General features: G+C 35.5%; 1 protein-coding gene across 5 annotated transcripts in view; it reads left to right on the top strand.

Annotated features, from left to right (window-relative positions):
• Positions 1–24,210, top strand: part of SUCO (SUN domain containing ossification factor) — a 78,664-nt gene that overhangs the window by 50,825 nt on the left and 3,629 nt on the right. For 3 of the 5 annotated variants that reach the window (XM_032160967.2, XM_058442616.1, XM_058442615.1), the window contains 7 exons: positions 920–988; positions 1,767–1,857; positions 4,685–5,851; positions 6,905–6,992; positions 15,997–16,101; positions 17,979–18,133; positions 18,610–18,701. In XM_032160967.2, coding sequence (XP_032016858.1) covers positions 920–988; positions 1,767–1,857; positions 4,685–5,851; positions 6,905–6,992; positions 15,997–16,101; positions 17,979–18,133; positions 18,610–18,701 — 1,767 coding nt within the window. Of the gene's footprint in view, positions 1–919; positions 989–1,766; positions 1,858–4,684; positions 5,852–6,904; positions 6,993–15,996; positions 16,102–17,978; positions 18,134–18,609; positions 18,702–18,974; positions 19,066–24,210 lie in introns of all 5 variants that reach the window. The other 2 variants (XR_009214513.1, XR_009214514.1) reach the window with 1 other exon arrangement.

Raw genomic sequence — 24,210 nt, 5'->3', positions numbered from 1 at the left:
AAAAAGGTTGCTGTTTGGGCCAATGAGTTTTTTAAAGTCATCTTTGATTCTATGCAATATCAATTTAGAATTTAACCATATTACCATAGATATGATAGGCTAATCGTTGAAAATATTTTCTGCTTCTTTTGGATAATCTCTGTTTTGTTTTTACCTGTGATAATCACATAATGTAGTAAAAGCATTTGCTTTTTTACACTTTTTTAAAATTTTAAACTGTAGAGAATTTTTAAAGAAAAATAGGTTTTTCTGTAAAATAAGAATTTTGGTTATCACATTTTTTTTCCTGTCCCAGTACAGACTGTATGTTGAGTTATATTGAATTTATAATATGCTGAAGACAGTGTTTTGGTAAAGTGTCTAAGGAAGTTTTACAAGAAAAGTATATTTAAGGCCAGGCGCCGTGGCTCATGGCTGTAATCCTAGCACTTTGAGAGGCTGCGGTGGGCAGATTTCCTGAGCTCAGGAGTTCGAGAGCAGCCTGGGCAACACAGTGAAACCCTGTCTCTACTAAAATACAAAAAATTAGCTGGATGTGGCGGCATGTGCCTGTAGTCCCAGCTACTCGGGAGGCTGAGGCAGAGGAATTGCTTGAACCTGGGAGGCAGAGGTTGTTGCAGTGAGCCGAGATTGCACCACTGCACTCCAGCCTGGGCAACAGAGCAAGACTCCGTCTCCAAAGAGAAAAGGATATTTAAATATAAAATTCCTTTTGAACATAAAAATTTAGATACATGCTTTACACTTTTGGCTAAAATTTATTTGTGTCCTATATTGGACTTTAGTTGTGAGGTGAATACAAAAGTAACCAGTCAAAAAATGAAAAAGATCATTCTAAATGATTTTTTGACTATCTGATATTAATTTATATTAGAATATTTAGGTATTTGGTACTTTTTCTGATTGAATTTTGTTTCAGATGCCATTCTAAATATGGTGAATATTGCCGCTAATATTCTGGGAGCAAAAACTGAAGACCTGACAGAAGGTACCTAATCATTTTATGGGTCTTTTAAATAGCTGGTACTCCAGGGGTCCTTATATGTAGGAAAATCAAGTAATGAGTTAAGAAAATTTGATTGTTTACATTTAGAAATATAGAAATAATTCAGAGGAACTTACCAATCTTTATTATTCATTGTTTATTTGAATTTCACAAGTTCTGTTTTGTAAAAGAATACTGTCTATATAAAACTTATGAATTTGCCTTTTGACTTCTCCTAGCTCTAATATTAATAGCAATGATTTTATTCCTTATCTCTTTACCGAGATTTTGATGTCCTAATGGTACTTTAAGTATGTTATTCTTTTATGTGTTAAATAGCTACTTGATTTAGAAAGCCATCTTTTCCTTAGAGAATGGCAAATAACAATATTTTTGGCAAGAAGAAACAGTCTTGCCTTTTTGTTTTTTAAAAAATGCTTAGATCCAAGTGAACACTTAAAATGACTCATTTATTTCCTCTCATTCTCTGTAACAACTCTTTCAGTATCTAGAAGGCATATTAATCACGTAAGGTTACACAACATTCATAGTCATCTGACTTGCTTTAATTATCTGAGAAATTGAGAAACGATATATATTACTTGTTGTGATCTTATATGATCATTTCTTCCTAAAAGAACTTTGATTTTTTTTTAAGAAAAAATCTGCAGTAGCAAACCTATTTGGCTTTCTTCTCTTCCAAGAAATTTGTTTTAGTAAAATATTTTCATGGTACAGCTTTTAAAATTGAACTCAACATTGGGCATCTTCCTTAAAATAGGAAATAAAAGTATATCTGAGAATGCCACTGCCACAGCTGCACCTAAAATGCCTGAATCAACTCCTGTTTCAACTCCTGTTCCATCTCCTGAGTAAGTTATAATGTGATATTAAATAGAATTTTATTGCAATGGAGAGATAAGTATATTAGTATAAAAAAAGGAACTTGTGATTTGTGTGTGAAATGATTACCTATAGAGAGCTCTGAATCATAGGATAGCATTCTGTGGCCACTTAGAAAATCTTTGAGTTGCTTTTTCCCATTAGTGTGTATGCATACTGGGAATATAATTCAGATCAAACTTTTTTTTGCGGGGGGCGGGGTATTATATATTACTTTCATTATTCACAACAGTGACTCTTTTCCATATTGCAAATAATTGACCTTACTCTGCAGGTATAGGCTTGAGGACAAATTTTAAAGGCCCCGCCCTTTTTTTATTAAGTTCAAGTTTAAAAGCATTGATCTGTGGTATCCCTAGAAAGCTACCAAAATACCTAGACCAGTGGTTCTTGAATAATGTGTTTGCCACACAGCAAGCTCTTAACTGTTCCATTTCTCTGAATCATGTAGGCCTTTCCCCAGGTTGCAGTGGGGACACTTTGGGCAGGGATGTATCTAAATAGGTAATAGATATAATATATACTCATTTTTTGTCTTTTCTGCCAGAGGTGGTTACTTTTGTTGGTACCTCTACTTCTTACCTATAATAAATAATAAGCTTATAATGATTTGGATAATCAGGTAGTTATTGTAGACTTAATTTATGTATATTTCATTAAATACACTCCCTACAAAACTTTGCAAGTCCTTTATCTTAGAACAACTCTACTTAAAGAGTATAAGATATTTGAATACGAACCACTTAGTTCAAGATAGTATGTAATGAGACCTGCAGTGGGTATGCTTTGAACTGCAACTCATGAGAACTATACTATTTCAAAAATGAGATTTTGATGCTTTGAAAAGCATAGTGAGAAAATTATATTATCCTGTGTTAATCCTGAAAGTTACTGGAGATATTTATTGGGTAATTAGAAAATATAGCATATGTGTTATTGATTCCTAAAAGGACCTAAGAAATCTATTGGGGATAGAGACATTCTTGGTGTTTCTAATTATGTGGAGCTGTGATTGCTGTTCCTGATTTTGTAACTAGGTTTCTTCAGTTAACAACAGGCTGTGTCATATGTTTCAAAACTAAATAAAACTAATTTGGTTTTTTATATATAGGTACACACTTTCATACACATATATGCACAAGTAGATAGGAATATTTCTTGAAAGCTATAGTCACAGGCTAATGTAGCAGTTTTTATTTTTCCGTATTTTTAATAGATATGTTTGCATAATTTCTTATTCAGTATTTCTTCATGTTTGTCTTAAATTCTTTTTAATGCTTTTGAAGCAATCTTTTGAAGCAAATATGTGAAAATGAAGGAATCCATGATAGGATGTCACTGTTAAAGTTATGGAAAGCCGACTTGTTTTCTTTTCCTAGGTTTTAGTAGGTTTTGCCATGTGAATTTGAGAAAAAAAATTTTAAAGTATATTTCTGATTACAGTGTGTATAGATGGGATATAACATCTATATTCAGTATTTTTTACCAAACTCAATTTAATTTTTCTTTCTCCCCTTCTTCAGACATTACTTGTTTTTACTGTCATAAATTATTTGGTAGAAAAGCAATATATTATCTGAATATGTAAGAAATATTATTAGAGACTAAATATATATGGCTATAAATATCTTTTTATTTACCGAAGTGTAGTCTAATTATGTTTTAATTTGGTCCATTTACTGTTTTGCTACCAAAATGAAAGTCCACCTCATAGATACTATTTTATTACTTTCTTCTGTCTGCTATTGTGACATTAGTCTTTATTTGAAGACATTTCCTGGCATGCTTAGTAATTTTTCAGAATGGGAAAATGTGTGTTTAAGCATAATTATTTTTGGTATTTAAATTACCATATTTTTTTCATATTGGACCTTTTATGTATAAGGCTACACCCAGTAATTAACTGTCTTTATCTTGGAAGGAATCACAAGCATTATAATTTATAACACTGTCCCCATAAGCTTCATCCCCCCACTCTCCTGTATGCCACATGCATACTCCAAAGCCTCAAAATGGGATAGAATATTAATAGTGGCACTCGTAGTTTAATAGCAGCACTATTAGCATATCAGAAGCCAGAATTGTTATTAAAGTGGTTAGGTATTTGGCTTTTAATAATAGAAGATTAGCCTAGATTATAGCAAAATTATTTTAGGAAGGGAGATACGTTTCTTGTCCTTAAAGTAGATAATCCTATGTGTGTAGGTGTGTGTGTGCGTGTGTGTGTAATGCTGCATTGGAGTTCCTCAAATCATTCTTAGAAAAATTAAGTTTGAGAAACCTAGCTGCCTTTTGAAAATAGGGTATTCAAGTACAAAGTGCACTCATAAATATTAAGAATCCTAGATTCTAGTTTTAGCTCTGGACCTTATTTAAGCTAGCTTATTAAGCTAGCTCTTAGTTGGCTTAATTTCTGATGTGTAAGGGATAGTGAAGCTTGTAAAGATTCAGTGAATATTTATGAGAGGAAAGGAACACTACATTCAGTGAATGGAAGTATTCACTTAGAAACAATTCTTAAACAGATTAAAAGAAAGCAAGTTTGATATGGTAAATATGGTGGTTTGAGTCATCTGGCTAGTCACTTGATACATAGTATTTCTGTTATCATTTCTGAGCAGTATTTGTTTTTATAATAAAAATGTTTTGTAGGTGAAACATTTATCCAAAAACAACTTAAATTTCTTCTATATTTCCAACCTTTTATCTTCTGTATAGATATTTATTTTTCTTTAACATATTTCAACTTTAGACTTCTAAGTAAGTGATTTATAATTATGATATATGTATTTCTAGGTATGTAATCACTGAAGTACACACACATGACATGGAGCCGTCAACACCAGATACTCCAAAAGAGAGTCCCATTGTACAGTTAGTTCAAGAGGAGGAAGAGGAGGCAAGTCCATCTACAGTGACCCTTCTGGGCAGCGGTGAACAGGAAGATGAATCATCACCCTGGTTTGAGTCAGAGACACAAATATTTTGCAGTGAACTGACCACAATTTGTTGTATTTCTAGTTTTTCGGAATACATATATAAATGGTGTTCAGTTAGAGTTGCTCTTTATCGGCAACGCAGCCGAACTGCTTTGAGTAAAGGAAAAGATTATCTTGTGTCAGCTCAACCACCCTTACTGTTTCCTGCAGAATCAGTAGATGTTTCAGTATTTCAACCTCTGAGTGGAGAATTGGAAAATAAGAATATAGAAAGGGAAGCTGAAACTGTTGTTCTGGGTGATTTAAGTAGTAGTATGCACCAAGATGACTTGGTGAATCACACTGTAGATGCAGTTGAACTTGAACCAAGCCATTCTCAAACTCTTTCTCAGTCTCTTCTTTTAGATATTACCCCAGAAAGCAATCCCTTGCCTAAAATAGAAGTATCTGAGTCTGTTGAATATGAGGCAGGACATATACCATCACAAGTAATTCCCCAAGACAGTTCTGTTGAGAGCGATAATGAAGCACAACAAAAATCTGAGAGCTTTAGTTCTATAGAGAAACCATCTATTACCTATGAAACAAATAAAGTTAATGAGTTAATGGATAATATTATAAAAGAAGATGTGAACTCCATGCAAATTTTCACAAAGCTGTCTGAAACAATAGTGCCACCAATAAATACAGCCACTGTACCCGACAATGAAGATGGGGAAGCCAAAATGAATATAGCTGACACAGCAAAGCAAACTTTGATTTCTGTTGTGGATTCTTCTTCATTACCTGAAGTAAAAGAAGAAGAACAGTCTCCAGAAGATGCCCTTTTGAGAGGGTTACAGAGGACAGCTACAGATTTTTATGCTGAATTGCAAAATTCTACAGATCTAGGATATGCTAATGGAAATCTTGTACATGGATCAAACCAAAAGGAGTCAGTATTTATGAGACTTAATAATCGTATTAAAGCCTTAGAAGTTAACATGTCTCTCAGTGGTCGCTATCTGGAGGAGCTTAGCCAAAGGTAAGCTTTATTATTAATTAGCACAGTCAGCTTCACACAGTGAGTTAAGCAGCATAGAGTATGACCTGTGATTACAGGAGAGGATTTAATTATCTCATGATATAATAGAGGTAAGCACAATTTAGCGAGAGAGAGAAAGAAAGCTACTTGAATGCTGATCAGTGACTTATGAATTGATTTTTTGTTTTTAATTTTAAAAGTACTTTCCAGTGACAAAACACTTTTATTAGGCTGGCAACAAGTTTGAATTATCTATACTCACTTTCACCTTTTTTCTGTTGCTAAACTTTAGCCATTTTTTCTGCTTGATTCCCAGAGGGCTCATGGAAAAAAATGATTGTATATAGACCTTAAAGCTTTTAGTGGAATTTGACCAGATATCACTTAAGAGTTTAGATAAGTGAAGACAGGGATGGACTGAGCTGGATGATTGGGCACATTTGCAGTTTGCTCTCTTTTAAACAGGTCTCGGCATCCTAGTTCTAGTTGTAATAATTTCTGCTTTTAAGTGCCAGAGACAGTGCCAATTCATTAAGACACCAGGCCTGGCTTTTTAAACCTGTTTACTCTTTTTTTTATCCTTTGTGTGTCCATTGTCTGTCCTTAGGGCTTCTTTACCAACGTTTTGCAAACATCTAGGCACAAGTGTCCAGAGTTCCTGAAACACCACCTTTTCTTACATCTCTTAAATTGAAATGCCACTAGTAAGGTGTCACCAAGGCAGTCTTATATCTGAAGTAGGAGATTTTTCTAATCCATACATAGAATTAATTGGCTAATCGTGTGTGTGTGTGTTCATGTGTGACATGCCCACTTAGCTACCCCATACCTGCTCTTACTTTTCCCTACCTCCATCTGCATCCCAAGGGAACCACAGAAATTACTAAATTTTACATAGCAGAAGATAAATAGAATTGTATTGCATAGGCCTGAATAAGAATCACTTTAAGAAAAACAGATTTGTCTCATATATCAAAATCAGAAGTATGTTTCCATTACTAAGTGGAATAAGTAAGAAATTAAAGCTGATTTAAACCAATTCTTACTCCATAGGTACCGAAAACAAATGGAAGAAATGCAAAAGGCTTTCAATAAAACAATTGTGAAACTTCAGAATACTTCAAGAATAGCAGAGGAGCAGGTTGGTCTTCTACATCCCTTATTTACTTTTTATATAAATTTCGACTGAATTCTGTAGGATCTCACTGGTAAAGGATAAGTATTGTAGTTTCACTTTATCCCCCTGCTGGCTGGTGTTTAAGCCTGTTATATTAATTTGATGTCATGTTTGGAAAGTTACATAGCTATTAGCATCATTATCGTCTCTAGAGAAAGATTTATTTAATTTTTTTAAATTATACTTTTAAGTTCTAGGGTACATGTGCACAACGTGCAGGTTTGTTACATATGTATACATGTGCCATATTGGTGTGCTGCTGCTGTACCCATTAACTAGTCATTTATATTAGGTATATCTCCTAATGCTATCCCTCCCCCCTCCCCCCACCCCACAACAGGCCCCGGAGTGTGATGTTCCTCACCCTGTGTCCAAGTATTCTCATTGTTCAGTTCCCACCTATGAGTGAGAACATGCAGTGTTTGGTTTTCTATCCTTGCAATAGTTTGCTCAGAATGATGGTTTCCAGCTTCATCCATGTCCCTACAAAGGACATGAACTCATCATTTTTTATGGCTGCATAGTATTGCATGGTGTATATGTGCCACATTTTCTTAATCCAGTCTATCATTGTTAGACATTTGGGTTGGTTCCAAGTCTTTGCTATTGTGAACAGTGCCACAATAAACATATGTGTGCATGTGTCTTTATAGCAGCATGATTTATAATCCTTTGGGTATATACCCAGTAATGGGATTGCTGGGTCAAATGGTATTTCTAGTTCTAGATCTCTGAGGAATCGCCACGCTGTCTTCCACAATGCTTGAACTAGTTTACAGTCCAACCAGCAGTGTAACAGTGTTCCTATTTCTCCACATCCTCTCCAGCACCTGTTGTTTCCTGACTTTTTAATGATGGCCATTCTAACTGGTGTGAGATGGTATCTCATTGTGGTTTTGATTTGCATTTCTCTGATGGCCAGTGATGATGAGCATTTTCTTATGTGTCTGTTGGCTGCATAAATGTCTTCTTTTGAGAAGTGTCTGTTCATATCCTTCACCTACTCTTTGATGGAGTTGTTTGATTTTTTCTTGTAAATTTAAGTTCTTCATAGATTCTGGATATTAGCCCTTTGTCAGATGGGTAGATTGCAAAAATTTTCTCCCATTCTGTAGGTTGCCTTTTCACTCTGATGGTAGTTTCTTTTGCTGTGCAGAAGCTCTTTAGTATAATTAGACCCCATTTGTCAATTTTAGCTTTTGTTGCCATTGCTTTTGGTGTTTTAGTCATGAAGTCCTTGCCCATGCCTGTGTCCTGAATGGTATTGCCTAGGTTTTCTTTTAGAGTTTTTATGGTTTTAGGTCTAACATATAAGTCTTTAATCCATCTTGAATTAATTTTTGTATAAGGTGTAAAGAAGGGATCCAGTTTCAGCTTTCTACATATGGCTAGCCAGTTTTCCCAGCACCATTTATTAAATAGGGAATCATTTCCCCATTTCTTGTTTTTGTCAGGTTTGTCAAAGATCAGATGGTTGTAGATGTGTGGTATTATTTCTGAGGGTTCTGTTCTGTTCCATTGGTCTATATCTCTGTTTTGGTACCATTACCATGCTGTTTTGGTTACTGTAACCTTGTAGTATAGTTTGAAGTCAGGTAGCATGATGCCTCCAGCTTTGTTCTTTTTGCTTAGGATTGACTTGGCAATGTGAGCTCTTTTTTGGTTCCGTATGAACTTTAAAGTAGTTTTTTCCAGTTCCGTGAAGAAAATCATTGGTAGCGTGATGGGGATGGCATTGAATCTATAAATTACCTTGAGCAATATGGCCATTTTCACGATATTGGTTCTTTCTATCCATGAACACGGGATGTTCTTCCATTTGTTTGTGTCTTCCTTTATTTCGTTCAGCAGTGGTTTGTAGTTCTTGAAGAGTTCCTTCACATCCCTTGTAAGTTGGATTCCTAGGTATTTTATTCTCTTTGAAGCAGTTGTGAATGGGGGTTTGCTCATGGTTTGGCTCTCTGTCTGTTATTGGTGTATAGGAATGCTTGTGATTTTTGCATGTTGATTTTGTATCCTGAGACTTTGCTGAAGTTGCTTATCAGCTTAAGGAGATTTTGGGCTGAGACAGTGGGGTTTTCTAAATATACAGTCATGTTATCTGCAAACAGGGGCAATTTGACTTCCTCTTTTTCTAATTGAATAACCTTTATTTCTTTCTACTGCATGATTGCTCTGGCCAGAACTTCCAGGACTATGTTGAATAGGAGGGGTGAGAGAGGGCATCCCTGTCTTGTGCCAGTTTTCAAAGGGAATGCTTCCAGTTTTTGTCCATTCAGTATGATATTGGCTGTGGGTTTGTCATAGATAGCTCTTATTATTTTGAGCTACATCCCATCAATACCTAGTTAATTGAGAGATTTTTAGCATGAAGGGCTGTTGAATTTTGTCAAAGGCCTTTTCTGCATCTGTTGAGTTAATCATGTGATTTTTGTCTTTGGTTCTGTTTATATGATGGATTACATTCATTGATTTCCACGTGTTGAACCAGCCTTGCATCCCAGGGATGAAGCCAACTTGATCATGGTGGGTAAGCTTTTTGATGTGCTGCTGGATTCGGTTTGCCAGTATTTTATTGAGGATTTTTGCATCGATGTTCATCAGGGATATTGGTCTAAAATTCTCTTTTTTTGTTGTGTCTCCGCCAGGCTTTGGTATCAGAATGATGCTGTCCTCATGAAATGAGTTAGGGAGGATTCCCTCTTTTTCTATTGTTTGGAATAATTTCAGAAGGAATGGTACCAGCTCCTCTTTGTACCTCTGGTGAAATTCGTCTGTGAATCTATCTGGTCCTGGACTCTTTTTAGTTGGTAGGCTATTAATTATTGCCTCAATTTCAGAGCCTGTTATTGGTCTATTCAGGGATTCAACTTCTTCCTGGTTTAGTCTTGGGAGGGTGTATGTGTCCAGGAATTTATCCATTTCTTCTGGATTTTCTAGTTTATTTGCATAGAGGTGTTTATAGTATTCTCTGATGATAGTTTGTATTTATGTGGGATTGTTGGTGATATCCCCTTTATCATTTTTTATTGTGTCTATTTGATTCTTCTCTCTTTTCTTCTTTATTAGTCTTGCTAGTGGTCTATCAATTTTGTTGATCTTTTCAAAAAACCAGCTCCTGGATTCATTGATTTTTTTTTTGAAGGGTTTTTTGTGTCTCTGTCTCCTTCAGTTCTGCTCTGATTTTAGTTATTTCTTGCCTTCTGCTAGCTTTTGAATGATTTGCTCTTGCTTCTCTAGTTCTTTTAATTGTGATGTTAGGGTGTCAATTTTAGATCTTTTCTGCTTTCTCTTGTGGGCATTTAGTGCTATAAATTTCCCTCTACACACTGCTTTAAATGTGTCCCAGAGATTCTGGTATGTTGTGTCTTTGTTCTCATTGGTTTCAAAGAACATCTTTATTTCTGCCTTCATTTCATTATGTACCCAGTAGTCATTCAGGAGCAGATTGTTCAGTTTCCATGTAGTTGAGTGGCTTTGAGTGAGTTTCTTAATCCTGAGTTCTAATTTGATTGCACTGTGGTCTGAGAGCCAGTTTGTTATAATTTCTGTTCTTTTACATTTGCTGAGGAGTGCTTTACTTCCAGCTATGTGGTCAATTTTGGAATAATTTTGTGGTGCTGAGAAGAATGTATATTTTGTTGATTTAGAGTGGAGAGTCCTGTAGATGTCTGTTAAGTTGGCTCAGTGCAGAGCTGAGTTCAAGTCCTGGATATCGTTGTTAACTTTCTGTCTTGTTGATCTGTCTAATGTTGACAGTGGGGTGTTAAAGTCTCCCATTATTATTGTATGGAAGTCTGAATCTCATTGTACATTGTAGGTCTCTTAGGACTTGCTTCATGAATCTGGGTGCTCCTGTATTGGGTGCATATATGTATTTAGGATAGTTAGCTCTTCTTGTTGAATTGATCCCTTTACCATTATGTAATGGCCTTCTTTGTCTCTTTTGATCTTTGTTGGTTTAAAGTCTGTTTTATCAGAGACTATGATTGTACCCCTGCTTTTTTTTTGTTTTCCATTTGTTTGGCAGATCTTCCTCCATCCCTTTATTTTGAGCCTGTGTGTGTCTCTGCACGTGAGATGGGTCTCCTGAATACAGCACACTGATGGGTCTTGACTTGTTATCCAATTTGCCAGTCTTTGTCTTTTAATTGGAGCATTTAGCCCATTCACATTTAAGGTTAATATTGTTATATGTGAATTTGATCCTGTCATTATGATGTTAGCTGGTTATTTTGCTCGTTAGTTGGTGCAGTTTCTTCCTAGCCTCGATGGTCTTTACAATTTGGCATGTTTTTGCAGTGGCTGGTACCAATCGTTCCTTTCCACTTTTAATGCTTCCTTCAGGAGCTCTTGTAAGGCAGGCCTGGTGGTGACAAAATCTCACATTTGCTTGTCTGTAAAGGATTTTATTTCTCCTTCACTTATGAAGCTTAGTTTGGCTGGATATGAAGTTCTGGGTTGAAAATTCTTTTCTTTAAGAATGTTGAATATTGGCCCCTACTCTCTTCTGACTTGTATAGTTCTGCCAAGAGATCAGCTGTTAGTCTGATGGGCTTCCCTTTGTGGGTAACCCGACCTTTCTCTCTGGCCGCCCTTAAAATTTTTTCCTTCATTTCGACTTTGGTGAATCTGACAATTATGTGTCTTGGAGTTGCTCTGCTGGAGGAGTATCTTTGTGGTGTTCTGTGTAATTCCTGAATTTGAATGTTGGTCTGCCTTGCTAGATTGGGGAAGTTCTCGTGGATAATGCCTTGCAGAGTGTTTTCCAACTTGGTTCCATTTTCCCCGTCACTTTCAGGTACACCATTCAAACGTAGATTTGGTCTTTTCACATAGGCCCATATTTCTTGGGAGTCCTTGTTCATTTCTTTTTACTCTTTTTTTCTGTAAACTTCTCTTCTTGCTTCATTTCAATCATTTGATCTTCAATCACTGATACCCTTTCTTCCACTTGATTGAATTGTCTGCTGAAGCTTGTGCTGCATGAGTCACATAGTTCTCGTGCCATGGTTTTCAGCTCCATCAGGTCAATTAACGTCTTCTCTATGCTGTTTATTCTAGTTAGCCATTTGTCTAATCTTTTTTCAAGATTTTTAGCTTCTTTGTGATGGGTTCGAACATCCTCCTTTAGCTCAGAGAAGTTTGTTATTACCAATCGTCTGAAGTCTACTTCTGTGTACTTGTCAAAGTCATTCTCCGTCCAGCTTTGTTCCGTTTCTGGCGAGGAGCTGTGTTCCTTTGGAGGAGAAGAGGCGCTCTGATTTTTTGTTTTTTCAGCTTTTCTGCTCTGGTTTCTCCCCATCTTTGTGGTTTTATCTTCCTTTGGTCTTTGATGATGGTAACATACAGAAGGGGTTTTGGTGGGATGTCCTTCCTGTTTGGTACTTTTCTTTCTCACAGTCAGGACCCTCAGCTGCAGGTCTGTTGGAGTTTGCTGGAGGTCCACTCCAAACCCTGTTTGCCTGGGTATCACCAGCGGAGGCTGCAGAACAGCAAATATTGCAGAACGGCAAATGTTGCTGCCTGATCCTTCCTCTGAAAGCTTTGTCTCAGAGGTACACCTGGCCATATGAGGTGTCAGTCGGCCCCTACTGCAAGGTGCCTCCCAGTTAGGCTACACAGGGGTCAGGGACCCACTTGAGGAGGCAGTCTGTCCGCTCTCAGATCTCAAACTCCGTGCTGGGAGAACCACTACTCTCTTCAAAGCTGTCAGACAGGGACGTTTAAGTCTGCAGAAATTTCTGCTGCCTTTTGTTCAGCTATGTCCTGCCCCCAGAGATGGAGTCTACAGAGGACGCAGGCCTCCTTGAGCTGCAGTGGGCTCCACCCAGTTCAAGCTTCCTGGCCGCTTTGTTTACCTACTCAAGCCTCAGCAATGGCAGATGCCCCTCCCCTAGCCTCGCTGCTGCCTTGCAGTTCAACCTCAGACTGCTGTGCTAGCAGTGAGCGAGGCTCTGTGGGCATGGGACCCTCCGAGCCAGGCGCGGGATATAATCTCCTGGTGTGCTGTTTGCTAAGACCGTTGGAAAAGCACAGTATTAGGGTGGGAGTGTCTCGATTTTCCAGGTACCGTCTGTCATGGCTTCCCTTGGCTAGGAAAGGGAATTCCCCGACCCCTTGCACTTCCGGGGTATGGCGATGCCCCCCCCCCTGCTTCAGCTCACACTCCATGGGCTGCACCCAGTGTCCAACAAGCCCCAGTGAGATGAACCCAGTACCTCAGTTGGTAATGCAGAAATCACCCGTCTTCTGCGTCGCTGATGCTGGGAGCTGTAGACTGGAGCTGTTCCTATTCGGCCATCTTGGAACCTTCTGAGAAAGTTTTCTTGAGCATTATTCATAGTACATTGTGTGTATGTATTAAATAAAAACATAGAGGACTTTCCTGCAACTTTGTTAAACTCTAAAACTTTTTTTGTGTGTATTTTTTTAATGTAGATAATCTTATTGACTGCAAGTAAGAACAGCTTTGTTTCTTCTTTTTGATTGTCATACCTTTTTTTTTTCCCCCTATCTCTTGGCTAGAGCCATATAGTGGTACAATAGGACTGGTAATTATGACCATTCCCCTATCATGTTGATTTTAAGGGAACTATTTCAGTATTGCACCTCTAGTGTGATGTGTGTGTTATCACATAATAAAGAAATTTTACACTTTTCTAGAAGGTTGTTTGGGACTCGGGGATGGTGAAGTGAGGAGGCCTTATACTGCAGAGTTTTGTTAGGCGCATCTTACTCTCCTGTTCGTGGCGCGTTATAAATTGGAGATACGCTTTGTGAATATTTTCTCCCCATCCATTACTTGTTTTCTTATTCTCTTTACAGTGTGGTTTGAAGAGCAGGAAGTTTTTGATTTGTTGAAGCCCAATGTATCAGTTTTCTCTTTGCCCTATGAAATCTTTGCCTAACGCAAAATCACAAAGATTTTTTCCTTTGTTTTTTCTAGAAGCTTAATAGTTTTAGTTTTGTATTAGGCCCATGATTCATTTTGAGTTAACTTTTATGTGTTACAGGGTATGGATCAAAGTTCTTTTTGGAAAGTCAGAGTCAGAAGAGCAAAGCATATAGACATCCATTTGTTCTAGAATCATTTGTTGGAATGAGTCTCCTTTCTCCACAGAATTTCCTTTGTACATTTGATAAAAATCAGTTAACCATATATATGTAGGTCTGTTTCTGTGCTTTTGTTCTATTGATCTGCTTGTCTATCTTTAAGGTAATAACACAATGTTATGTTTGTTGTAGCTTTATGTTAACATTTTTAGTCAGGTAATGTTAAGTCCTCCAATTTTATTCTTTTACAAGATTGTTTTGGCTGTAGTAGTTTTTTGCATTTCTGTATGGATTTTAGGCTCAGCTTGTTAATCTCTACCAAAAAAAAAAATTGAATCTTGATTGGGATTGTGTTGATGAATTTATAGATTAATTTGCATAATTGTCATCTTAATATTAAGGCTTCTGACTCATGAACACAGTGTGTTATTTAGCTTTCATTAGTTTGAATACGAATGCCCCTTCCTCTGTATTTTCTCTTTGCTGATATGTAACATCTATGTCTTGTATCTCAAAGACTTATGTAAGTACTTTTCAACAATGTTGTATATTAATAGTATTGGAAGTTAATCCTGATTAGAAGTGTTAATTAACTTACTAACTTTAATAGTTTGTCCTTTAAATGTTTATAACTGTCTTGAATTTATCAGAGTCAAATGTAAGTCAGGATTCAAAAGAAACAATTTAAAACGTCACATTTAGCATTTTGGAAAGATGAAGTAGGATAGAAAGTACCATAGTGGATCACAGTAAGGGAAGTAAGTGAAATATTTTGTTACGGTTTTATACACCACCCCCACACACACACAGGTACACAGCATTTTTAAAGAGTTTTTTGAATGAAAATATGAAAAACTTAGGTCTAGAATAATAAATAGTTATGTAGATATTTCATATAGGGTCCTAAAAGAATTTTAGATTTCCTTGACTGCCCTCGTTTCCTCCTCCCTAACTTTATTAAAAGTTCAAATTTTCGACCATCCTGGCTAACATGGTGAAACCCCGTCTCTACTAAAAATACAAATAATTAGCCAGGCATAGTGGCAGGCGCCTGTAGTCCCAGCTACTCGGGAGGCTGAGGCAGGAGAATGCCATGAACCCAGGAGGCGGAGCTTGCAGTGAGCTGAGATTTTGCCACTGCACTCCAGCCTGGGTGACAGAGCGAGACTCCGTCTCAAAAAAAAAAAAAAGTTCAATTTTTCAGTTAAAGTCTCCCTAATACAGGGTTGTAACTATGATTGTGATGTAGAATTCCCTAAAGTATGCATACAAACTATATTATAAATAAGACATCTTTTTTGATTATAAAAGTTTCTAAAATTCAGTGCTACTTAAAATAAATGGAAAGATAGGCATTTTTGATGCATTTCTTTCATTGGTGATATTTTACCATTGGTTGGATGAACAATTATGGATATTTCACTATGTACTATCCTAAGTTCCAACATAATATGCTATGAAGGAAATTTTTAAAACTTGGTTTTGAGCCTACTTTATAACCAAAAACATTCTTCAGAAAATTTTCAATTTGTCTTTGTGCCAACTGCTTTGCTTTAAAAACACTGACTTTTTAAATACTTCTGGTTATATGCTAGTTTTTATATATGGAACACATGTTAATTTGAAAAGTAATTTTGTCAAATTCTGTTATACACTATTTCACATTGTAGCAGTGAGTGGCAAAAATAAATAAATAATAATTCTTGTTGGGGAGGTTTAGACACAGTCCCAAATACTTCAAGTGTTTTGCTTATTTCTAAAATTTCTGTTCAAAGTTTACTTACTCATTGAGATTCCTATTAATACATTTGTTTTGGAATAACTTAATGGTTTTTTTTAGATTATTTGACTTCAATTTATAACGTTAATAGTTTGTAGTTAATATTAAAAAAAATAAATTCCTTTATCATAGGATCAGCGGCAAACTGAAGCCATCCAGTTGCTACAGGCACAGCTGACCAACATGACACAGCTTGTTTCAAATTTATCAGCAACAGTAGCAGAATTGAAACGGGAGGTAATTGTTATTGCTGGTATTGTGAGACCCAGTGCATGTATAGAGGTTGTCATAAAGCCAGGCTTGTTAACATGAACATGGTACCTAAAACTTTGACCAAACAAAATTGTCATTTGTAGTGAACTTTTTCAAAAACCAGAGTATGGCATTTTTAAGTTTTGAAAATATATTATCATAGTCTTTTGTAAAATATAGCTTTCATAATTTAGGCCATACCTATAATATAGGCATAAAACTTCTAGCAGGCCTTTTGTAAACATTGATAGTAGCAACACATACTTCATTTTCAATTCAAAAAGGCTTATAAAGTTCCTTAACAAAGCAAAAATTTCATTGATTTAAAAACTTTTTATTGAGCATCTAGTGTATGCGAAGTGTGAGCTGTACACTCCTAGGTTGTGGCATATGGTAGTTAATAGTCCCTGGCCTCACAGGGTTTATGACGTGGGGGAGGGATAGAATACATTTAGTAAATAAATAAATAGATGATAATTTCTCCTAGTGATACGTACTATGAAGAAAATTAAATGTGTGTGTGTGCGTAGGGTGGTGGCAGTAAGGGATGCTGCTTTGGTTAGAGTGATCTTGGAAGGCTTATCTGAGGAGGTGGTATTACAACTAAGTACTCAAGAGCAGTTAGCAGCCACACATTGCCTGGAATGATAACAAACCTGTTTCTAGCAGAGCTAGGGCAAAGGACTGGAGAGTAGAAACAGTGTAATGTGTTTGAGAGCAGAAAGCAAGCTGGTATGGCTGGAGCAGAGTGAGTGAGAAAAGTGAAGCTGAGAAATGGGTTCAAGATATTGGCAGAGGCCTGGTCATGTAGGACTTCATAGACAATTTAGAGTTTGAATTTTATTTGAATCATTGTATCATTGGAAAGTATTAAGAAGTGATATGGTCATGTCATTAATGCTTAGCACTTTGAGAAACTCTCCATTTGTTGCTCTGTGGAGAATTGCCTGTTGGGGAACAGCAGGAGCAGAAGCAGACAGGAAACCAATTAAAACGTAATTGCAGGCCAGGCATGATGGCTTTTGCCTGTAATCCCAGCGCTTTGGAAGGCCCGGGCGGTCAGATCACTCGAGGTCAGGAGGTGGAGACCAGCCTCACCAACATGATGAAACGCCATCTCTTCTAAAAATACAAGAAAATTAGCCGGTGTGGTGGCATGTGCCCGTAATCCCAGCAACTTGGGAGGCCAAGGCAGGAGAATTACTTGAACCTAGGAGGTGGAGGTTGCAGTAGGCCAAGGTCACACCACTGCATTCCAGCCTGGGCAACAGAGCAAGGCTCTGTCTCAAAAAAAAAAAAAAAAAGAAAAAGTAATTTCAGTAGCCTGGATGAGGTGGTGTTGACTTAGAGTAGGATTTTAAGAGTGGAGAATAGTGTAAACTTATGGAATTCAGAATATTTGTAAGTTGTAGAAAGATAAGCCTTGAGAAATTAAGGTTGATCTCTAAGTTTTGGGCTTACATAACTGGGTGGTTGATAGTTCATTTTATAAGATGGGAAAGACTGGGTAAAGGCACAATTATTTTTTCTCTCTGAGGAGGAGATAGTGTAAATGGAAAGACAAACCAAGTGTCACAAAATGTTAACAATTGGTGAGATAGATCAAGGTGTAAATATATTTGTTGTTTTATTTCTAAAACTTTTCCATAGGTTTCACTCCTATAGAAAGAATTGGAATGCTGCAAAGAATTTTTTTTTTTTTAATGTCATGGTTTATTTTCAAAGAGCATGCCCTGCATTTCTGGTCTTTGAAGCACATTAACAAAATACTTAAAATGATTGGTCCTTTGAATTTTAGATACCCTTATATTTTTCCTAATATGATTTCCTGTGATTATTATTTAACCCTCTTCTCATCTCAGGTTTCAGATCGACAAAGCTATCTTGTCATATCTTTGGTTCTTTGTGTTGTCTTGGGACTGATGCTTTGTATGCAGCGTTGTCGAAATACTTCTCAATTTGATGGAGATTATATTTCAAAACTTCCTAAAAGTAATCAGTATCCAAGCCCTAAAAGGTAATGTCAGCATTATATTTCACAATTTTATTTTTTTACTATGCTTTATATATTTTTGAGAAATTTTAAGCAAATAAAGGGAGACTGAGGTAATTTCTTTCCCTATATGATTATCTTGAAACCAAAACATTAAAAACATCATTTGATAGTAAGATGGTCCTATGCCTAACCTGGTCCGGTAGACTATAATAGAGAAAACACTAATAGTAAGTGCATGAAACCCCTGAAATATTTGGTTGAGAAGGATGCTTAAGTGTAGAATTCAAAGGAAGAAGAGAATACATATTTTAATACAGTACCTTGTAGACAAAGATCTCTAAATTTTTTTTTCACCTGTATTAGCAATAACTGGAGTGTTAGAATTAGTCCCATGTGGTATGTACAGCTCTCAATAACCTCTGTGTAGCCTCAACAAAAGAGTAAACTATATGTACTTTACTCATTGTAACCAATATGTATTTTTCTTAATGTGTTAGGTGTTTCTCTTCCTATGATGATATGAATTTGAAAAGAAGAACTTCATTCCCACTCATGAGATCCAAGTCTCTACAGTTAACTGGCAAAGAAGGTAGATTTTTGTGGATATATAATATGTATATATAAACATGGAACTAGCTTCTGGCATAAATATAATGTCAGTGTTGTGTTCATGACCATCTGCAACAAAAAATGGATGCAAGTAGCCTTTGTTTTTGTGCTGTGTCAAAGCCACTTTATGATTTTCGCATTTTATATCTGTCTTTGTTCCTAAAAGCCCAGAGGGTAGGGAGGGGGGCTTAGTTTAATTAGCAGTTGGTAGCTTTGTTTGCACATGCTCCTGTTTAGAAGTATTTCTTTTTAGAAAGGGATGTTTGAGAAAGTTCAACAGATATGGAAAACCTGAATGTGCTCCCATAGCATCCTGTGCTTTTCTGCCTCCTCTTCTTACACAGGTAGGACCCCTTTTGTCTCTAGTTTAGGACTATGAGGCACTTTCTGAACAAAAATCTGGTCTCTTTTAGCCCCAGAACCTATAATTAGGTTCCATTGTCTAACACTAAATAAATACTTACATTTAAATGAATGGATGTGTACTGAGTGGATATATTCCTATTTCAGTATCTTGTAATTAATGCATATTAATAGAATTAGAAATTTGTTTTCATACTAATATTAACATAACTAAATTAATTACATATTTTATTTAGGAGTGCTTTCTTAATAATCGTTGGTTGTAGGATTTAGTAACTGAGTAGCATGTTTCAATTGATTAAATTATTCAAGTAATCATTCCTGGGCTTCACTGGTTTATTATTATCACAAAACTTTACAGACTTAACCCATTACGTGTGTTTACTTAAAGCTAGTAAATCTCTTCTTCCTTGCTTTTTTCTTTTTCTTTTGGTTGATATGTCTTTTTATACATGAAATTTTTAATTTAAGTATAATTATATGTAAAACATAATGAATTTTCACAAACTGAATACAGTAGCTGTGCAAATAACACCTATATGAAGAAGTAGAACATTAGCATCTCAAAAACTTCCTTGTGCTCTTTTAGTCACTGCCCATCCTTTCCCAGAGTAGCCAGTATTTTGATGTCTAACCATTGTGAGATTCACCATGCCATTGACTATAGTCATTTGTTTATTTTCGTTCCTTATAGTATTCCATTATATAGGTATACTGTACATTATTCATTTACATTTAGATTATTTTCATTTTGAGGTTGTTACATACTTTTGGTAAACACCTGTGCATTTCTGTTGGGTATACACTGGAAATGGGATTGGTGGATCATAGGGTATGTGTGTGTTCAGCTTTAGTAAATACTGTCATACAGTTTTCCACACTGTTATATGAATTTGCCCTTCTATCAGCTGCATTTGAGAGTTACAGTTACTCCATATTCTAAACATTCCTTATTTGAGGTATACCCATGGAATTAGGAAATACGTTAGATTTTTACTTCTCAGCATTTCTAGTCTTAAGTGATGTCATGACTATCTTACTATTTCTCTTCTCTTCATCCAATTTTTTAGGTCCAAACAGAGTAGCTTTTTGCACCTGATAATAGAATTACTTCTGTTTTAAACAACAGTGTCATCTTGGTGTATCTTTACCAGTAAAGAAAGTTGAGTAGAGTAGTAGGAGATTGACTTTAGTCCTGATTCTACCAATAGTTAATTCATTTATTTCTTCTATTGTTTGATAAGTTCTCTTGTTATGGCATTTATCATAGTATGCTTTGATTTTACCTATTTATACTTGCCTTATTTTCACTTCTAAGCTCTGTGGGAGAGACCATGTCTTTTTCTTATTGTGATAAAAAGCACATAAAATTTATCATTTTAACAGTTTTTAAGTGCACAGTTCATTAGTAGTAAGTATATTTACATTGTTGTGAAACAGATCTTCCGAATGTTTTCGTCTTGCAAACCTGAAGTCTGTATCCATTAACCAATTCCGCTTTTCTCCCTCCCTCAGTCCCTGGCAACCACTATTCTATTTTCTGTTTCTGTGAATTCAACTACTTCAGATACCCCATATAAGTGGACTCATACACTATTTGTCTTTCTGTGATTGGCTTATTTCACTCAACATAATGTCCTCAAAGTTCATCTGTATTATAGCATGTGACAGAATTTTACTCCTATTAAAGGGTGAATAATATTCCATCCATTGTATTTATATACCTCATTTCCATTATCCATTCATCTGTAAGTGGACATTTGGATTGCTTCCCCTCTTGGCTGTTGTGTGAGTAGTGCTGTTCAGGGGTATACAACTATCTCTTTGCTCATTTTTTAGTTGGATTGTTTGATTTTTTTGTTTTTAAGTTCAGGGAATTCTTTATAACCTCCATTCTAGATTATAACCCCCATTAGATAATATGATTTACGAATATTTTCTTTCATCCTTTAGGTTGCTTTTTCACTGTTTTGATTGTGTCCTTGGATGTACAGTTTTTAAGTTCAACGAAGTCCCATTTGTCTATTGCGTTTTTGTTGCCTGTACTTTTGGGTCATATCCAAGAAATCATTGTCAAGTTCAAGGTCATGAAGCTTTTCCCCTGTTTTCTTCTAAGACTTTCATAGATTTATGTCTTTAATCTATTTTGTGTTAATTTTTGTGTATAGTATAAGATAAGGGTCCAGTTTCATTCTTTTGAATGTGAATATTCAGTTTTTCCAGCACCATTTGTTGAAGAGACTGTCCTTTTCCCATTGAGTGGTCTTGGCACCCTTCTTAAAAATGAGTTGACCATGTACATGAGGGCTTATCTCTGTGTTCTTTATTTTGTGCCATTGGTGTATTTGTCTGTGTTTATGCCAGTACTCTACCACTTTGATTACTATACCTTTGTAATGTGTTTTGAAGTCTGGAAGTGTTTGTTATCTAACTTCATTCTTTTTAAAATTATTTTCCTTATTTGAGGTCCCTTGAGATTTTATGTGAATTTTAGGGTGAGCTTTCTATATAAGCAATGTCGTTTTACTAGTTCACTTGCAGATTATTTTGGATTTTCAATGAATACAGGTACATATACTGAGAACAAAGACAGTTTTGTTTTTTCCTTTGCAGTCCTTAGAGCTTTTATTTCCTTTGCTTTCTTAACTGTGTTAGCTTGCGTTTTCAGCAATGTTAAATAAAAGTGATTGGCAGGCATCTTTGCCTTGTTCCAAAGGGAAAGCTTACAGTGTTTTACTGCTAAGATTATATTTGTCATAGATGTTATGTGGATTTTTTATTATGTATTTTGTCATTATGTGTTACCTATTGTCATAGGTATTTTATAGATTTTTTATATTATATTTCCATTTTTAATGTTATAAACATGAATTATATTTGATTTTCTAATGTTAAACTTATATTGCATTTTTAATACCAGTTGGTCATGATATATGTGTGTGAATTTTGTATTGTATATATTATTTCTACATAATTTTGTTAGATATTTAAGAATTTTGCATCTATATGAATAAGATTGGCATGTAATATTTTCTCATGTTGGATTTTGGTATGTAAGGGTTATAAAAATTAGATAGGCGTATCCCTTTTTATTTTTTCTTTTTTTTCCCCTTCCATGCTTTCATTAAGATTTTTTATTGGGGAGGAAGTAAATATTCCCTTTTACTGCCATTATGTTGGAAGTTGTGTACTGGTTCTGTTCTAGTTACCCTAGAGGTCACAAGTATTAATGTTTGCCAAAGTCTCAGGTTCATCAATACTTGTATCTTCTCCTGAACAATACATAGATCTTAAAACTCTTATTTGTCCCAAGCCCTATTTATGTTACTGTTCTTGTATATTTTAATTCTATTCTTTCTGCTTAATTTTAACTCAGCAAGGTATTTCTTTTTACACTTAATGTTCATTTAAATTTACCCCACATTTACTAATTTTTTTATTCTTCAGAGCTTTCATTTGTCATTAGTTAAAACTGAAATATTCTCCTCTTCTTTTTCGTTATCATTTTGAGATTCGTGAGGCTCTTTGGAGCTCTGGATTTGTAGATTTCTTTTATTGATATTGAGAAATTCTCAACCATTATTTTTTCCTCTCAGATATTCCCTGTGCCCCAGTCTCTTTTAGATTCTCATATTTAATTAAACATATTACTTCTCCGTGTATCTTCCCTGTCTTGTAAACATTCCACCTTTTTGACTTTTTATGCTGTATTTTGGATGATATCTTCTGATGTGCTTCCAGGCCAGCAGTCTTACTGTTACTAAATTTATTCATTGGGTTTTCAATTTCAGTTATTTTTTCCATTTCCAGGAGTTCTTTTTGTATTTTTTAATAATCCAGGTCTGTATTTTCCTTGTTATATGTTTCCTGCAGATATTTTCAAGCTTATTTTCTAGACATATTAAGCATAATTGTCTTTATAGTTTGTGCTTGATAAATCTAATATCTTAAATTTTGGGGAGTCTGTTCATTGTCTTTGTAAGCTCTTACTCAGGGTGTGTTGTGTCTTTGTGTGCTACTTTTTCTCTTTGCAAAGTTATTTGTAGGGATAATTTGAGGCCTAGAATATAGGTTCTTATTTGAGACGGAATTTGTATGTGTGTTACATTTGTGTAATACCTTACATTCATGACTTGTGGTTTGTTGGGCCACCAGGTGATGATAATTTGGACTGCAAGTTCATGCATGGCTTCATTCTTTCCCTGAGGATATAGTCCTTTGGAGTCTCAGTTTACTGTACACAGGGAGATGGTATCTTATTACACTAAACTTTGGGTGGGCCCTAGGACCTGATTTCTGATCCATTCCCTTACGATACCATCAGAACCAAAGTTCATATATTCTTGTGTTGGCAAATGTTTTCAGGGCAAAAATGACTTTTGTCTTCCACTTGACTGTCCAGGTTCCCACTTTTCTTTCAGTTTTAGCCTAGGGATTACTTTCTTGGCAGCTTTTCAATGCTTTTAGTGATTTTTTTTAAAAAAACAAACTATCATTACTTAGTTGCTTTCATTGTAGAGGTTGATCTGAATAACATAACTGTTTCTAGAAATAGACATCATTTTTAAAGAAAGTAAATTAAGATTAGTAATCTGATAGAAATGACTGTTTAGAGGGATGTTTTGATATTTTCATATATTTGATGACTTTTTCAATAAATCTCTGAAATATAATGTAAAAAATTATAATTGGTTGAATTGTAGTAATAAATTTCCCAAATGTGTAGAGCTTCTATAGTGAATTTGCTATGTGTAAGCTTTTGTCTCTGTCAGACCTTAAATTGTTTAGTGAATTGAATAGGACTAAAGTCTCATAGCCTGTCTTTTAAAAATGTGTGTCTATCGAGTTAATGGGTGCAGGAAATCAACGTGGCACATGGATACATATGTAACAAACCTGCACATTGTGCATATGTACCCTAAAACCTAAAGTATAATAATAAATTAAAAAAAAAAAATGTGTGTCTATTTTGTCAGTGTCAGGGTGGGGTAGGGATATATCTTGAATCTGCTTAGAGTAATGAAACCTTAGAAACTTTAGGCTAAAACTAATAAATCTAATTTACTCACTATGCCAGAAGTGTTCATTCATTATTGCTTAGTGATATTTATTGCATGTTCAAGCTG

Source organism: Hylobates moloch, unplaced genomic scaffold (genome assembly GCF_009828535.3).
Source record: "Hylobates moloch isolate HMO894 unplaced genomic scaffold, HMol_V3 SCAFFOLD_8, whole genome shotgun sequence".
Lineage (NCBI taxonomy): Eukaryota > Metazoa > Chordata > Mammalia > Primates > Hylobatidae > Hylobates > Hylobates moloch.
The sequence above is the reverse complement of the archived record's forward strand: the minus strand, read 5'-3'. Positions and strand labels throughout refer to the sequence as shown.